This window comes from Ranitomeya variabilis, chromosome 2 (assembly GCF_051348905.1).
Source record: "Ranitomeya variabilis isolate aRanVar5 chromosome 2, aRanVar5.hap1, whole genome shotgun sequence".
In the NCBI taxonomy this organism is placed as follows: Eukaryota; Metazoa; Chordata; class Amphibia; order Anura; family Dendrobatidae; genus Ranitomeya; species Ranitomeya variabilis.
This window is the reverse complement of record NC_135233.1, coordinates 256,082,984-256,101,837: the sequence shown is the minus strand read 5'-3', so window position 1 is coordinate 256,101,837 and position 18,854 is coordinate 256,082,984. Positions and strand designations below refer to the sequence as shown.

The 18,854-nt window shown below is 49.9% G+C and overlaps 1 protein-coding gene across 4 annotated transcripts in view; it reads right to left on the bottom strand.

Annotated features, from left to right (window-relative positions):
* FIBCD1 (fibrinogen C domain containing 1) overlaps positions 1-18,854 on the bottom strand; it is a 277,925-nt gene that overhangs the window by 84,250 nt on the left and 174,821 nt on the right. Inside the window, exons 1-2 of one of the 4 annotated variants that reach the window (XM_077284728.1) lie at positions 12,126-12,267; positions 7,477-7,554 (exon numbers count right to left, since the gene is read on the bottom strand). In XM_077284728.1, coding sequence (XP_077140843.1) covers positions 7,477-7,548 — 72 coding nt within the window. In that variant the 5' untranslated portion in view covers positions 7,549-7,554; positions 12,126-12,267. Of the gene's footprint in view, positions 1-7,476; positions 7,555-7,639; positions 8,004-8,591; positions 9,032-12,125; positions 12,268-18,854 lie in introns of those variants that run through there. The other 3 variants (XM_077284730.1, XM_077284731.1, XM_077284729.1) reach the window with 3 other exon arrangements.

The window sequence follows — 18,854 nt, the reverse complement described above, 5'->3', positions numbered from 1 at the left end:
CCCCTGATGTTACTTTCAGCATCCGTCCCACATAATCCAATGCCCCCAATGTTACCTGCAGTATCCACCCCATAGAATACAGTTCCCCCGATATTACCTGCAGAATACGCTGCATATAATGCAGCACCCCTGATATTACTTGCAGTATCTGTCCCACATAATACAATGCCCCATTGATGTTAGCTACAGCATCCACTTATATAATAATGTACTATAATGTTATTTGCAGCATAAACCCCACATAATACAGTGCCCCCTATGTTACTTGCAGTATCCACCCCACATAATACAGTACCCCCCAGTTACCTGCAGCACGCCACCAATATAATAGTGTCCCCCTATGTTATTTGCAGCATCTGCCCCACATAATACAGTGCCCCTCAATGTTACTTGCAGCATCTGCAATAATACAGCATCCCTCAATGTTACTTGCAGCATCCGCTCCATATAACACAGTGCTCCCAATGTTACCTGCAGAATTCATCCCATATAATAATGTGCCCCCCCCCCCCGATATTACCTGCAGCATGCTCTCCGTATAATACAGTGCCCCCGATGTTACCTGCAGCATCTGCTCCATATAATACTGTTCCCCCTATGTTACCACTAGCATCCCCTATTTAATATAGCCCCCTTCGGTGTTACCTGAAGCATTTGCCCCATATATTACAGAGCCCCCCGATGCTACTTGCAGCATCTGTAATAATATAGTGTCCTCCAATATTACCGGCAGAATCCACCCCATATATTACAACGCCCCCAGATGTTAGTGCACATCTGCAGTAATAAAGTGTCTTCCAATGTTACCTGCAGAATTTGCACTATGTAATAGAATGACCCCATTGTTACCTGCAGCTTCCGCCCTGCACTGCAGATCCCAAAAGCCGATGATCAGTCATGAGGCCCAGACAGTTCACATCACTCTTCCGACTTGTCCACACAACCTGCTATCGGAAAAAGGATTGACCTCCGCAGTAGATCAATGCTCGGCTCATCCCCACAGCTCAAACTACGAAAATCCTCTGCACATTATGCTTCAAAAGGAAAACTTCTATACAGCGAAGCCATAAAAAAGTGATTACAAAAATGCCCAGAGCCCCCTGATCCTAGTACCCAAACTCCTTGCACAGATCACCATGGTCCTAGTATGTGCACTCCCTGCAAAGAGCACCCTGGTCTTAGTACCTGGACTCCCTGCACAGAGCTCCCTGGTCTTAGTACCTGGACTCCCTGCACAGAGCTCCCTGGTCTTAGTACCTAGACTCCCTGCACAGAGCTCCCTGGTCTTAGTACCTGGACTCCCTGCACAGAGCGCCCTGGTCTTAGTACCTAGACTCCCTGCACAGAGCTCCCTGGTCTTAGTACCTGGACTCCCTGCACAGTGCTCCCTGGTCTTAGTACCTGGACTCCCTGCACAGAGCTCCCTGGTCTTAGTACCTAGACTCCCTGCACAGAGCTCCCTGGTCTTAGTACCTGGACTCCCTGCACAGAGCTCCCTGGTCTTAGTACCTAGACTCCCTGCACAGAGCTCCCTGGTCTTAGTACCTAGACTCCCCGCACAGAGCTCCCTGGTCTTAGTACCTGGACTCCCTGCACAGAGCTCCCTGGTCTTAGTACCTAGACTCCCTGCACAGAGCTCCCTGGTCTTAGTACCTGGACTCCCTGCACAGAGCTCCCTGGTCTTAGTACCTAGACTCCCTGCACAGAGCTCCCTGGTCTTAGTACCTGGACTCCCTGCACAGTGCTCCCTGGTCTTAGTACCTGGACTCCCTGCACAGAGCTCCCTGGTCTTAGTACCTAGACTCCCTGCACAGAGCTCCCTGGTCTTAGTACCTGGACTCCCTGCACAGAGCTCCCTGGTCTTAGTACCTGGACTCCCTGCACAGAGCTCCCTGGTCTTAGTACCTAGACTCCCTGCACAGAGCTCCCTGGTCTTAGTACCTAGACTCCCTGTATAGAGCTCCCTGGTCTTAGTACCTGGACTCCCTGCACAGAGCTCCCTGGTCTTAGTACCTAGACTCCCTGCATAGAGCTCCCTGGTCTTAGTACCTGGACTCCCTGCACAGAGCTCCCTGGTCTTAGTACCTAGACTCCCTGCACAGAGCTCCCTGGTCATAGTACCTGGACTCCCTGCACAGGGCTCCCTGGTCTTAGTACCTGGACTTCCCACACAGAGCTCCCTGGTCTTAGTACCTGGACTCCCTGCACAGAGCTCCCTGGTCTTAGTAACTGGACTCCTTGCACAGAGCTCCCTGGTCTTAGTACCTGGATTTCCCACACAGAGCTCCCTGGTCTTAGTACCTGGACTTCCCACACAGAACCCCCTGGTCTTAGTACCTGGACTCCCTGCACAGAGCTCCCTGGTCTTAGTACCTGGACTTCCCACACAGAACCCCCTGGTCTTAGTACCTGGACTCCCTGCACAGAGCTCCCTGGTCTTAGTACCTGGACTCCCTGCACAGAGCTCCCTGGTCTTAGTACCTGGACTCCCTGCACAGAGCTCCCTGGTCTTAGTACCTAGACTCCCTGCACAGAGCTCCCTGGTCTTAGTATCTGGACTTCCCACACAGAGCTCCCTGGTCTTAGTACCTGGACTCCCTGCACAGAGCTCCCTGGTCTTAGTACCTGGACTCCCTGCACAGAGCTCCCTGGTCTTAGTACCTAGACTCCCTGCACAGAGCTCCCTGGTCTTAGTACCTGGACTCCCTGCACAGAGCTCCCTGTTCTTAGTACCTAGACTCCCTGCACAGAGCTCCCTGGTCTTAGTACCTGGACTCCCTGCACAGAGCTCCCTGGTCTTAGTACCTAGACTCCCTGCACAGAGCTCCCTGGTCTTAGTACCTGGACTCCATGCACAGAGCTCCCTGGTCTTAGTACCTGGACTCCCTGCACAGAGCTCCCTGGTCTTAGTACCTGGACTCCATGCACAGAGCTCCCTGGTCTTAGTACCTGGACTCACTGCACAGAGCTCCCTGGTCTTAGTACCTGGACTCCATGCACAGAGCTCCCTGGTCTTAGTACCTGGACTCACTGCACAGAGCTCCCTGGTCTTAGTACCTGGACTCCATGCACAGAGCTCCCTGGTCTTAGTACCTGGACTCCATGCACAGAGCTCCCTGGTCTTAGTACCTGGACTCCCTGCACAGAGCTCCCTGGTCTTAGTACCTGGACTCCATGCACAGAGCTCCCTGTTCTTAGTACCTAGACTCCCTGCACAGAGCTCCCTGGTCTTAGTACCTGGACTCCCTGCACAGAGCTCCCTGGTCTTAGTACCTGGACTCCCTGCACAGAGCTCCCTGGTCTTAGTACCTGGACTCCCTGCACAGAGCTCCCTGGTCTTAGTACCTGGACTCCCTGCACAGAGCTCCCTGGTCTTAGTACCTGGACTCCCTGCACAGAGCTCCCTGGTCTTAGTACCTGGACTCCCTGCACAGAGCTCCCTGGTCTTAGTACCTGGACTCCCTGCACAGAGCTCCCTGGTCTTAGTACCTAGACTCCCTGCACAGAGCTCCCTGGTCTTAGTACCTGGACTCCATGCACAGAGCTCCCTGGTCTTAGTACCTGGACTCCCTGCACAGAGCTCCCTGGTCTTAGTACCTGGACTCCCTGCACAGAGCTCCCTGGTCTTAGTACCTGGACTCCCTGCACAGAGCTCCCTGGTCTTAGTACCTGGACTCCCTGCACAGAGCTCCCTGGTCTTAGTACCTGGACTCCATGCACAGAGCTCCCTGGTCTTAGTACCTGGACTCCCTGCACAGAGCTCCCTGGTCTTAGTACCTGGACTCCATGCACAGAGCTCCCTGGTCTTAGTACCTGGACTCACTGCACAGAGCTCCCTGGTCTTAGTACCTGGACTCCCTGCACAGAGCTCCCTGGTCTTAGTACCTGGACTCCCTGCACAGAGCTCCCTGGTCTTAGTACCTAGACTCCCTGCACAGAGCTCCCTGGTCTTAGTACCTGGACTCCATGCACAGAGCTCCCTGTTCTTAGTACCTAGACTCCCTGCACAGAGCTCCCTGGTCTTAGTACCTGGACTCCCTGCACAGAGCTCCCTGGTCTTAGTACCTAGACTCCCTGCACAGAGCTCCCTGGTCTTAGTACCTGGACTCCCTGCACAGAGCTCCCTGGTCTTAGTACCTAGACTCCCTGCACAGAGCTCCCTGGTCTTAGTACCTGGACTCCCTGCACAGAGCTCCCTGGTCTTAGTACCTGGACTCCCTGCACAGAGCTCCCTGGTCTTAGTACCTGGACTCCATGCACAGAGCTCCCTGGTCTTAGTACCTGGACTCCCTGCACAGAGCTCCCTGGTCTTAGTACCTGGACTCCCTGCACAGAGCTCCCTGGTCTTAGTACCTGGACTCCCTGCACAGAGCTCCCTGGTCTTAGTACCTAGACTCCCTGCACAGAGCTCCCTGGTCTTAGTACCTGGACTCCATGCACAGAGCTCCCTGGTCTTAGTACCTGGACTCCCTGCACAGAGCTCCCTGGTCTTAGTACCTGGACTCCATGCACAGAGCTCCCTGGTCTTAGTACCTGGACTCCCTGCACAGAGCTCCCTGGTCTTAGTACCTGGACTCCCTGCACAGAGCTCCCTGGTCTTAGTACCTGGACTCCCTGCACAGAGCTCCCTGGTCTTAGTACCTGGACTCCCTGCACAGAGCTCCCTGGTCTTAGTACCTAGACTCCCTGCACAGAGCTCCCTGGTATTAGTACCTAGACTCCCTGCACAGAGCTCCCTGGTCTTGGTACTTAGACTCCCTGCCCAGAACCCCCTGGTCTTAGTACCTGGACTCCCTGCACAGAGCTCCCTGGTCTTAGTACCTAGACTCCCTGCACAGAGCTCCCTGGTCTTACTACCTAGACTCCCTGCACAGAGCTCCCTGGTCTTAGTACCTGGACTCCCCGCACAGAGCTCCCTGGTCTTAGTACCTGGACTCCCTGCACAGAGCTCCCTGGTCTTAGTACCTGGACTCCCTGCACAGAGCTCCCTGGTCTTAGTACCTAGACTCCCTGCACAGAGCTCCCTGGTCTTACTACCTAGACTCCCTGCACAGAGCTCCCTGGTCTTAGTACCTGGACTCCCTGCACAGAGCTCCCTGGTCTTAGTACCTGGACTCCCTGCACAGAGCTCCCTGGTCTTAGTACCTGGACTCCCTGCACAGAGCTCCCTGGTCTTAGTACCTGGACTCCCAGCACAGAGCTCCCTGGTCTTAGTACCTGGACTCCCTGCACAGAGCTCCCTGGTCTTAGTACCTGGACTCCCCACACAGAGCTCCCTGGTCTTAGTACCTGGACTCCCTGCACAGAGCTCCCTGGTCTTACTACCTGGACTCCCCACACAGAGCTCCCTGGTCTTAGTACCTAGACTCCCCGCACAGAGCTCCCTGGTCTTAGTACCTGGACTCCCTGCACAGAGCTCCCTGGTCTTAGTACCTGGACTCCCTGCACAGAGCTCCCTGGTCTTAGTACCTGGACTCCCTGCACAGAGCTCCCTGGTCTTTGTACCTGGACTCCCTGCACAGAGCTCCCTGGTCTTAGTACCTGGACTCCCAGCACAGAGCTCCCTGGTCTTTGTACCTGGACTCCCTGCACAGAGCTCCCTGGTCTTAGTACCTGGACTCCCTGCACAGAGCTCCCTGGTCTTAGTACCTGGACTCCCCACACAGAGCTCCCTGGTCTTAGTACCTAGACTTCCTGCACAGAGCTCCCTGGTCTTAGTACCTAGACTTCCTGCACAGAGCTCCCTGGTCTTAGTACCTAGACTTCCTGCACAGAGCTCCCTGGTCTTAGTACCTAGACTTCCTGCACAGAGCTTACTTTATGAGTATTCACGGGTCTTTACAAACATGTCGTCTGTCAGTCATCTAGCGAGACCGCGGGTAACCCTTCACTTACACTGATTTGCAGCTCAGCATATTAAGTACTGATAGAGCAGAGCTGGCACTGTCATTTCTAAGAGAAGGTAGTGTGGTAGATGTCACCCGCAGTCCTATGTAATATCATAGATACCACAGTAATAACTCTAAAAGTGCAGATAATATAGTAGACGTCACCTGCAGTCCTATGTAACAAAACAGATAACACAGTGATAATTCTCTCAGTAAAGATAATGTAGTAGATGTTAGCTGCAGTCCTATGTAATACCACCAATAACACAGTGATAAGTCTCTGAGTGAGGATTATGTAGTGGTTGTTGCCTGCTGTCCTATGTAACACCATAGATAACACAGTGATAACTCTCTGAGTTTGCACTCATCAGCCCGGAACCTGCGCATGGGACGTACTTGGACGTTACAACATGACAACGATCCAAAACACAAGGCCAAGTCGATCTGTCATTGGCTACAGCAGAAAAAATTGAAGGTTCTAGAGTGGCCATCTCAGTCTCCTGACCTCAATATCATTGAGCCACTCTGGGGAGATCTCAAGCGCACAGTTCATGCTAGACAGCCCAGGAATTTATAGGAACTGGAGGCTTTTTGCCAGGAAGAGTGGGCAGCTTTACCATCTGAGAAAATAAAGAACCTCAACCACAACTACCACAAAAGACTTCAAGCTGTCATTGATGTCAGAGGGGGCAATACACGGTATTAAGAAATGGGGTATGTGAACTTTTGATCAGAGCCATGTGGATGTTTTGGGTTGTCATTATGAGTTATAGAGAGTAAACACAGTAGTTTGGCAATAAATGGCTTCACCAAACCACTAACCATGAGTGTAGAAAAAATGTTGGTGTTATCATTCATATTCTGAGAAAAAAGGCCAAGACAGCAAAAATTCTGCAGGGGTATGTAAACTTTTGAGCACAACTGCATGTGTCACCTGCAGTCCTATGTAACGCCACAGATAACAGTGATAACTCTCCAGCATAAAAATATAATAGATGTTAGCTGCAGTCCTATGTAACTCCACAGATGACACAGTGATAACTCTGAGTATAGATAATGCAGTAGATGTCACCTGCAGTCCTATGTAAAGCCAAAGATAACACAGTGATAACTCGAATACAGATAATGTAGTAGTCACCTGTAGTACTATGTAACACCACAGATAACAGTGATAACTCAAGTACAGATAATGTAGATGTCACCTGCAGTCCTATGTAACACCACAGATAACAGTGATAACTCGAGTACAGATAATGTAGATGTCACCTGTAGTCCTATGTAACACCACAGATAACAGTGATAACTCAAGTACAGATAATGTAGTAGATGTCACCTGCAGTCCTATGTAACACCACAGATACCAGTGATAACTCGAGTACAGATAATGTAGATGTCTCCTGTAGTCCTATGTAACGGCACAGATAACAGTGATAACTCGAGTACAGACAATGTAGATGTCACCTGTAGTCCTATGTAACGCCACAGATAACATATCATGAGTAATCGCTGCATTAACTTCTGCTTTGCTACATTTTTGTATAGTGACACTAAGCTTGTTGTCAGAGGATGCACATTAGAATGCTCTTACCTGGGACTTCTCCTGCACCGCATCCTCCATTTGTGAGGTTCCCCCGATATTTTTCCACCGGTCACTTCCCATGGTCAGCTATTAGAATGTAAATAGCTGGTGTTAACGATTACACAACTACACCCATCATCTACCCTTAAAACCAAAGCAATATACCCCATACCATGAAATTCAGGACCTGGGACAGCGGCAGAGCCACAGCTCTGCTACATACAAATCAATGAGTGACAGTCCCACAGATGTAGTAGAGCTCTAATGTCAGATGCACCGTAATTCTTATAGTCTACAAGCCTCATCTCACAGAACAGCCACCCAACAGGGACACAGGGGAGCTGAGGGTGTTGCACACACGAGAAGAAAAAGCGTCAGCTCTGCTACATCTGCAGCCAGGTCTTCCCCGCACTTTAGTCTCTGGGTAGCACGTTATCACTTCTCTGGCACTTGATTTCTCGCAATCAATAGAAATGAGTGAAGCAGCAGCAGACAGCAGGCACCACCAGTGATCACACACTGCGCCCGCACCCACTGAATACATATATATACGGTATCACCCCATCACTACAGCAGATATCCAACCTGTTATATATGTATATACTCCAGCGGCACGCTATCTATAATAATGCGCCAGAGATATACATCTAGTGATGGAGTATAAGAATGAGGATAGCATGAAAAATACAGAATGACGAGACACAGAAGGAATGGAGACACATGATAGATAGAAAGATAGATGATAGATAGATGATAGATGATAGATAATAGATAGATAGATAGATAATAGATATATATGTGATAGATAAATAGATAGATAGACAGATAGATAGATAGATATGTGATAGATAGATAGATAGATAGATAGATAGATAGATAGATAGATAGATAGATAATAGATGATAGATAGATATGTGATAAATAGATAGACAGATAGATAGATATGTGATAGATAGATAGATAGATAGATAGATAGATAGATAATAGATGATAGATAGATATGTGATAGATAGATATGGAATGGATACATACAGTACATGTAAGGTAGATCAGATTCAGACGTAGATAATTTCACCCGGATTTCTCACGTTCCACCATACAAGCCTCTACAGTCACTACTGTACCCCTCGTTAGGAGCGGATCAGGTCCTGCAGCTGCTGGAGCCTTTAGCTGAGAGGAAGCGGTGTAAGACCCCTGATTCCTTCTCCAAGATGATTCTTCTGTCGGTGTCCCTCTCACTGATCCCCATCACCGTTGTTTTGGTCAACCCTTAATGATCCCACTGTCACCCTACTCTTGATCCCCCGACACCTTTTCCCTGATCCCTCTGTTACACATCTCAGTAAACCCTGTTTCTCTTCTCAGTTCCCTTCTCATCCTTTTCACTGATTCTGTCATCCCTCTTTTAAACACCGTGACCCCTCTCCCCCATGACCTTAAACCTTCTCCCGATACTCCTGTCACAACTCTCCCTGATCTCCGTCATCCCTCTCTTAATTTCTGTCTTCCTTCTGCCCAATCGCCGTCACCAATTTCCACAATCCACCTGTAACCCCTCTTGATCTCAGTCGACCATCCTTTGATCTTCGTTACCCCTCTATTAATCCCAACAATTCTTAATTGATCCCCGTCACCCCTCTTCTGATCTCCTGCCCCCACCATCCTGATCCCCATCACCCACCCACCCGATCTACATGTCACCCCTCTATTGATCCCTCTTTAGAGTTCCCTGTCACTACTCTCATTGAACACCAGTCAACTATCTATTGATCCCCCTTTCAACCCTCAATTGATTAGTTTCTCACCAATCTCCTGATCCCCAGTCACTCCTCTCTTGATCACCCTTTCATTCTTCTCCTGTTCCCTGTCACCCCTCTTTTTGCCCACTTTATCCCTCACTTGGTCATCATCAAACCTCTCCTCATTCCTGTCCATTCTCCTGATCCTTGTCCCCTTTTCCTGATGCCCCTATCACCACCCTATCATCTATTAATCCCCCAACAATCCTGTATTATTCACCCTATTGCCCCTCTCACGTTCCCCGTTACCCTTCTCCTCTTCCCCATCATCCTTTCCTGATCCCCTTCTCATCCCTCTCTTGGTACCCCTGTCACCCCTCTTGTTTCCTTTTATCCCTCTCTTCTGATCCCTGTCACCACTCTCCCCTGATCCCTCTGTGACACTTCTGTTGGTCCCGCTGGTCTCTCTTTTGATTCCCCTGTCACCCCTCTCCTAGTCCTGTCACACCTCTCTTCGTTGCCCTGTCACCCCTCTCCTCTCTCTCTTAGTCCCCCTGTCCCTTCTCTTGTTACCCTCTCCCGATCCCCTTGTCACCGTTCTCTTGGTTCACCTGTCACCCCTTTTTTGGTTCCCCTATACCCTCTGTTGGTCCATGTCACCCCTATTTTGGTCCCCCTGCAACAACTCTCTCCTGATTCTGTGTTACCCCTCTCTTGGTCCCACTGATCCCCCTGTCCCATCCCATCATCCCCTTCTCACCCCTCTCCTAATCCCCGTCACCCCTCTTCTGATCCTCCTGTCACCCCTCTCTTGGTCACTCTCAACCCTCTCTCCTAATACCATCTCCTCTCTATGTCCCCTTGTCCTCTGTCCTGATCCCGTCCCTTCTCTTGGTCCCCCATCACCCCTCTCCTTAGCCACCCGTCACCCCTCTTTTAGATCCCCCGTTAACCCTCTTTCCCAATTCCTCTATCACCCCACTCTCCTGGACCCCTCTCTTGGTCCCCCTGTCACCCCTCTCTTGGTCTCCTTATCAACCCTCTCTTGGTCTCCCTGTCACCATTTCTTGGTCCCTTCGTCACCCCTCTCCTGATTCCCCTGTCACCCCTCTCTTGGTCCCCGTTAACCCTCTTTCCCGATTCCCCTATTCCTTCTGTGGTGAACCATCATTCCTCTCTCTTGGACCCCTCTCTTGGTCTCCCTGTCACCCCTCTCTTTGGTCCCACTGTCACCCCTCTCTGGGTCCCCTGTCATCCCTCCTTGGGTCCCCTTACCATCCCGCTCTGGGTCCCCTGTCACCACTCTTTGGGTTCCCATGTCACACCGCTTTGGGTCCCCCTTTAGGCCCTCTGGGTCTCCCTGTAAGCCCTCTCAGGATCCAACTGTCACCCTTCTCCTGGTCTTCCTTTCACCCCTCTCTGGGTCCCCCTGTCACTCCTCTCTGGGTCCCCTGTTACCCCTCTCTGGGTCCCCGTCACCCCTCTCTGGGTCCCCTGTTACCCCTCTCTGGGTCCCCGTCACCCCTCTCTGGGTCCCCGTCACCCCTCTCTGGGTCCCCCTGTCACCCCTCTCTGGGTCCCCCTGTCACCCCTCTCTGGGTCCCCCTGTCACCCCTCTCTGGGTCCCCCTGTCACCCCTCTCTGGGTCCCCGGTCACACCTCTCTGGGTCCCCGTCACCCCTCTCTGGGTCCCCCTGTCACTCCTCTCTGGGTCCCCTGTCACCCCCTCTCTGGGTCCCTGTCACCCCTCTCTGGGTCCCCCTGTCACCCCCCTCTTGGTCCCCCTGTCACCCCTCTCTGGGTCCCCCTGTCACCCCTCTCTGGGTCCCCCTGTCACCCCTCTCTGGGTCCCCCTGTCACCCCTCTCTGGGTCCCCGTCACCCCTCTCTGGGTCCCCCTGTCACCCCTCTCTGGGTCCTCGTCACCCCTCTCTGGGTCCCCCTGTCACCCCTCTCTGGGTCCCCGTCACCCCTCTCTGGGTCCCCCTGTCACCCCTCTCTGGGTCCCCGTCACCCCTCTCTGGGTCCCCCTGTCACCCCTCTCTGGGTCCCCGTCACCCCTCTCTGGGTCCCCCTGTCACCCCTCTCTGGGTCCCCGTCACCCCTCTCTGGGTCCCCCTGTCACCCCTCTCTGGGTCCCCGTCACCCCTCTCTGGGTCCCCCTGTCACCCCTCTCTGGGTCCCCGTCACCCCTCTCTGGGTCCCCCTGTCACCCCTCTCTGGGTCCCCGTCACCCCTCTCTGGGTCCCCCTGTCACCCCTCTCTGGGTCCCCGTCACCCCTCTCTGGGTCCCCCTGTCACCCCTCTCTGGGTCCCCGTCACCCCTCTCTGGGTCCCCCTGTCACCCCTCTCTGGGTCCCCGTCACCCCTCTTTGGGTCCCCCTGTCACCCCTCTCTGGGTCCCCGTCACCCCTCTCTGGGTCCCCCTGTCACCCCTCTCTGGGTCCCCGTCACCCCTCCCTTGGTCCCCCCGTCACCCCTCTCTGGGTCCCCCTGTCACCCCTCTCTGGGTCCCCGTCACCCCTCTCTGGGTCCCCCTGTCACCCCTCTCTGGGTCCCCGTCACCCCTCTCTGGGTCCCCCTGTCACCCCTCCCTTGGTCCCCCTTGGTACGGCTGAACTTTACAGTAATCCCTGCAGCCTCAGCTCTTTATTCTGCAATCTGCTTGTCTGTGGAATTTTATGAGCAGGAACAAGAACAGGAGCAATCCCGAGAGCCCGGCGATCCGGGGAGCCGGGGGTGCAGGAGGGCACCGGGGGATCCCGGGGATACAGAGAGCGGGGGCTCCCGCCGGCTCCGCAGCCCCCGTAGATCCTGTTCCCGGAGGGAGCTGCTGCCACGATCCCCAGTCCGCGGCTGCACGGAGCCCGGTCCCAGCCGGATGCGGCACAGTGCGGGGAGCAGCGGGAGCAGGACTCACCTCAGCGCGTCCAGCACACGGGAGATGCGTCCTCCATCAGCGCAGCCTCCTCTGTCCCAGCCCCGGCTCCGCTCACACAGGCGGCTCCCACCGGCAGGGGGCAGTACTGAGCGCTCTGCCAATGACAGCGACACCAGAGGCAGCAGAGCCGGCTGTGCCATTAACTCCTCACCAGCTGAGCGCCGACTGCACCGCGTGCAGTCCCATGTAAGTAATGAGACGTATGGTACCCGCAGTCCTATGTCAGGAATGCATTGTGTGTTACCAGCAATTATGTGCAAGTAACATAGAGTAATGCCATATATAGTACCCACAGTCCTATGTAAGTAATGTACTATATGTTACCAGCAGGCCCATGCAAGCAATGTAGAGTAATGTAATTTGTTGTACCCTCAGTCCTGTCCTACGTAAGTAGTGTAACATACGTCACCAACAGTCCTATGTAAGTAATGTAGTAAAATGTAATGTTACCAGCAGTCCTATGCAAGTAATGCAGAGTAATGTAATATATAGTACCAACGGTCCCATGTAAATACTCCTATGTAAGTAATGTAAGACCTATCTGCAGTCCTGTGTAAGCAATGTACTGTAATGTACAATACACAACACAGTGATAGCTCAGATTATGTAGTAGACGTCCCCGCAGTCCTATGTAACACCACAGATAACAGAATGATGATTCCAAGTCAGATAATATAGTAGATGTCACCTGCAGTCCTATGTAACCACAGATAACACAGATGTGTACAGATAATATAGATGTCACATGGAGTCCTATGTAACACCACAGATAACACAGTGATAACTCTCTGAGTACGGATAATGTTGTAGATGTCACCTGCAGTCCTATGTAACACCACAGATAACACAGTGAAAACTCTCTGAGTACAGATAATGTTGTAGATGTCACCTGCAGTCCTATGTAACATCACAGATAACACAGTGATAACTCCCTGAGTACAGATAATGTAATATATGTCACCTACAGTCCTATGTAACACCAGAGATAACACAGTGATAACTCTCTGAGTACAGATAATGTCGTATATGTCACCTGCAGTCCTATGCAACACCACAGATAACAGTGATAACTCTGAGTACAGATAATGTAGTAGATGTCACCTGCAGTCCTATGTAACACCACAGATAACACAGTGATAACTCTGAGTACAGATAATGTAGCAGATGTTACCTACAGTCCTATGTAACACCACAGATAACAGCGATAACTCCCTAAGTACAGATAATGTAGCAGATGTTACCTGCAGTCCTATGTAACACCACAGATAACAGAATGATAATTCCCTGAGTCAGATAGTATAGTAGATGTCACCTGCAGTCCTATGTAACACCACAGATAACAGTGATAACTCTGAGTACAGATAATGTAGTAGATGTCACCTGCAGTCCTATGTAACACCACAGATAACACAGTGATAACTGAGTACAGATAATGTAGTAGATGTCACCTGCAGTCCTATGTAACACCACAGATAACAGTGATAACTCTGAGTACAGATAATGTAGTAGTTGTTACCTGCAGTCCTATGTAATACCACAGATAACAGTGATAACTCTGAGTACAGATAATGTAGTAGTTGTTACCTGCAGTCCTATGTAATACCACAGATAACACCGATAACTCTCTGAGTACATATAATGTAGTAGATGTCACCTGCAGTCCTATGTAACACCACAGATAACACAGTGATAACTGTCTGAGTACAGATAATGTAGTAGAGGTCAACTGCAGTCCTATGTAACACCACAGATAACAGTGATAACTGAGTACAGATAATGTAGTAGATGTTATCTGCAGTCCTATGTAACACCACAGATAACAGTGATAACTGAGTACAGATAATGTAGATGTCACCTGCAGTCCTATGTAACACCACAGATAAGTGATAACTCTCTGAGTACAGATAACGTAGTAAGTGTCACCTGCAGTCCTATGTAACACCACAGATAAGTGATAACTCTCTATATACAGATAATGTAGTAGATGTCACCTGCAGTCCTGTGTAACACCACAGATAACACAGTGATAACTCTCTGAGTACAGATAATGTAGTGGATATTACCTGCAGTCCTATGTAACACATGAGTACAGATCATGTAGCGGGGCTCTCCTGCAGTCCCATGTAACGGTTTGGCTTTGTTGCATCGGCCTGTACATTCTGCTCCTCTCGTGTCTTGTTCGTGGTGTCCCCATTAGGGGGCAGTGCCCCCATTACGCTGTGCTGTGCCCGCGCTGTGTAGTGGAGAGGATGCAGTGCTCGTTCGGTGTAAACCAGGCACATATTTATTTTCTTATTTGTGAGGAGAAGCTGCAGTTCCCTGAAGTGTGAGCTGCACCCGGCTGAGGGGGGAGAGGTGAGGGAATCCCGCCGGTAGAGTGGCCCCTCTACCGGCGGGATTCCCTCACCTCTCCCCCTCTGCATGGGTAAGCGTTCATTTGAGTCTCTGCTGCTGTGACACGGCTATTTCTTGTAGCCACTATGGTGCACTTGCCCTAGACTTTTTGCTGCGTCCTGTTACAGCACCATTTTTCTCTTTTTTCATATAAATCACTTCTAGTTATATGGAGCTTACCGCTTACAGCTATTTATATGCCCATTTTCTACTATGTAGGGGTGGTGAGGGTTGAGGGTTTATGTTTCCCCCTTTTGTATGTGTTGTTGTGGAATACATGCTATAATTACTGATGTCCAGATTTAAAAAAAAAATTTGTATAAATAAAGATCTTCTTTTATATATTGTTACTATATGCTCCTGGTCCTCTTCTTTTTGTATCTAGTTTTTGGAGCGATTATAAATATAATCTGGGATATTACCATATACACTTGTATTTTTTTTCCCCAGATTTTCTTGTTATGTATTTGGAATTTTGGTTATCACCTCCAGAACTGGCGGAATTGTACGTTATGATGAGCGATCAGACTGCTAAGGGCCCATATCCTGCTCTTGTACAGGGCCGCTCCTGGTGCCCTCCCCTGGTGCCCGTCATGGGGGCCGGACGTGTCCTGACCCAGGAGTTCGCAGGCCTGTCTCACTCACTATCCTCCTGAGTCCATTCCTCTCTGTGTTGGTTACCACTCAGAAACCAATCAGAGTTACATAGTTATTAAGGTTGAAGGAAGACTGTAAGTCCATCTAGTTCAACCCACAGCCTAACCTAACATGCCCTAACATGTTGATCCAGAGGAAGGCAAAAAAAACCCATGTGGCAATGAGTAACTCCACCATGGGGACAAAAATTCCTTCCCGACTCCACATACGGCAATCAGACTAGTTCCCTGGATCAACGCCTTATCAAGGAATCTAGTGTATATACCCTGTAACATTATACTTTTCCAGAAAGGCATCCAGTCCCCTCTTAAATTTAAGTAATGACTCACTCATTACAACATCATACGGCAGAGAGTTCCATAGCCTCACTGCTCTTACAGTAAAGAATCCGCGTCTGTTATTATGCTTAAACCTTCTTTCCTCCAGACGTAGAGGATGCCCCCTTGTCCCTGTCTCAGGTCTATGATTAAAAAGATCATCAGAAAGGTCTTTGTACTGTCCCCTCATATATTTATACATTAAAATAAGATCATCCCTTAGTCTTCGTTTTTCCAAACTAAATAGCCCCAAGTGTAATAACCTATCTTGGTATGGCAGACCCCCCAGTCCTCTAATAACCTTGGTCGCTCTTCTCTGCACCCGCTCCAGTTCAGCTATGTCTTTCTTATACACCGGAGACCAGAACTGTGCACAGTATTCTAAGGGTGGTCGAACTAGTGACTTGTATAGAGGTAAAATTATGTTCTCCTCATGAGCATCTATGCCTCTTTTAATGCATCCCATTATTTTATTTGCCTTTGTAGCAGCTGCCTGACACTGGCCACTGAATATGAGGTTGTCATCCACCCATATACCCAGGTCTTTTTCATTGACGGTTTTGCCCAGAGTTTTAGAATTAAGCACATAGTTATACATCTTATTACTTCTACCCAAGTGCATGACCTTACATTTATCCCCATTAAAGCTCATTTGCCATTTATCAGCCCAAGCTTCTAGTTTACATAAATCATCCTGTAATATAAAATTGTCCTCCCCTGTATTGATTACCCTGCAGAGTTTAGTGTCATCTGCAAATATTGAAATTCCACTCTGAATGCCCCCTACAAGGTCATTAATAAATATGTTAAAAAGAAGAGGGCCCAATACTGACCCCTGTGGTACCCCACTGCTAACCGCAACCCAGTCCGAGTGTGCTCCATTAATAACCACCCTTTGTTTCCTATCCCTGAGCCAGCTCTCAACCCACTTACACATATTTTCCCCTATCCCCATTACTCTCATTTTATGTAACAACTTTTTGTGTGGCCCCATATCAAAAGCTTTGGAAAAGTCCATATACACTACGTCCACTGGGTTCCCTTGGTCCAGTCCGGAACTTACCTCTTCATAGAAGCTGATCAAATTAGTCTGACATGAACGGTCCCTAGTAAACCCGTGCTGATACTGGGTCATGAGGTTATTCCTCTTCAGATACTCCAGTATAGCATCGCTTAGAATGCCCTCCAGGATTTTACCCACAGTAGAGGTTAAGCTTACTGGCCTATAATTACCGAGTTCAGTTTTTGCTCCTTTTTTGAATATTGGCACCACATTTGCTATACGCCAGTCCTGTGGTACAGACCCTGTTATTATGGAGTCTTTAAAGATTAAAAATAATGGTCTATCAATGACTGTACTTAGTTCCTGCAGTACTCGGGGGTGTATCCCATCCAGGCCCGGAGATTTGTCAATTTTAGTGATTTTTAGACGCCGCTGTACTTCCTGCTGGGTTAAGCAGGTGACATTTAATGGGGAATTTTTATCACTAGTCATATTGTCTGCCATGGGATTTTCTTTTGTAAATACTGATGAAAAAAAGTCATTTAGCATATTGGCTTTTTCCTCATCCTCATCCACCATTTCCCCCAGATTATTTTTAAGAGCTCAGCTTTCATTTCATAAACTGCTGTCGTAAAGTGAAAGCTGGGTGCTGATTGGTGAGACAGAAAGTGAGAGGTGAGTCAGATAGTGTGTGAGTGTGAGACAGGCCTGTGAAGTAGTGATCAGGTACGGACTGGGGCTGAAATTCAGTCCTGGCATTTGAAATCACACAGGCCCATTTTGTCCCTGTCTCCATGAACCAGATGGGATATATTACTAATATTACCCTGGATGGAGGAAAGCAAGATTTACTACAAGACCAATATTTCTAATCCGAGGCATCGCTGGGGTAAGTGACGGAGTCAGCAACTTTGTGCTCCATCACCACTCCTAAGGCCATGTTCACACTTTGCGGGTTTTACCGCGGATCCGCGGCGATTTTGATGCTGCGGGTCCGCAGCAGTTTCCATAGCGTTTACATTTACATGTAAACCCTATGGAAACAGCAATCCGCTGTGCACATGCTGCGGGAAAAACCGCGCAGAAACGCAGCGGTTTACAACCCGCAGCATGTCACTTCTTTGTGCAGAATCGCTGCGATTTTGCACCCATAGGAATGCATTGATCCGCTAACTTCCCGCATGGGGCTGTGCCCATGATGCGGAAAGTAAGCAGATAATGTGCAGATGGTACCCGGGGTGGAGGGGAGGAGACTCTCCTCCAGTACCTGGGAACCATATTAGTGTAAAAAAAAAAGAATTAAAATAAAAAATAATGATATACTCACCTCTCAGCGCTGCACGCGGCTGTCCGGTCTCAGGGTTGCTGTGCGAGCAGGACCTGCGGTGACGTCGCGGTCACATGACCGTGACGTCGCGGTCACATGACCGTGACGTCACGAAGGTCCTTCTCGCACAGCATCTTTGGAACCGGATCGCCGCGTGCAGCGCCGAGGAGATCGGGACGTCAGAGGGGGTGAGTATAACCATTTTTTATCATTTTTAACATTACTATTGATGCTGCATATTGCTGCATATGCAGCATCAATAGTATAGGAGTAAAACCCGCAGCGGAAACTGGAAGACAAACCGCGATAAATCTGCAGGGATAACCGCAGCGGTTTTGCCCTGCAGATTTATCAAATCCTCTGCGGGAGAACCCGCAGAGCACACCGCAAAGAGTGCACATAGCCTAACAGTATGAGTGTCTTGAGAACACCAATTCTGTTAACAACGTAGCAAACAAGACAGGCCCTTCTGGCAGAGGCGTAGCTAGGGTTTTGGTACAGGGGGGGCGAAGCTTCGGAGTGGGCCCCTAACCAGGTAACCTTGATTACAACTCGATGACGCACTCTAATAGTGGAGAACCTCAGCAGATGACCGTGCTGTTACTGAAGATAACCTCTATATAACGACCAATATGGATATTACCGCCATATGGTCAGTGGTAGATACCAGCCCTACAGAATATATAAGAGATCACAGCACAGTTACAGATAATGACTTACCGCTGACGTTCTTTATGATGGAATCGTCACTTTTCCCGTCTTTTCCATCTGGCCCAGACCGACATGACAACTTCTTCCAGCTACAACTCGTCTGCAGAGAAAACAACAAAGACATGTTTCACTTCTCACATTCCAGCCATCACCATCTATTCCCAACCTGCACAAACTCCTCATCCTGCTGATACCCCATTACTGAGCCGCTGCTGCCGTATGTGTCCCTATTACTGCACCTGATACCCCAATACTGAGCCGCTGCTGCCCTATGTGTCCCTATTACTGCACCTGATACC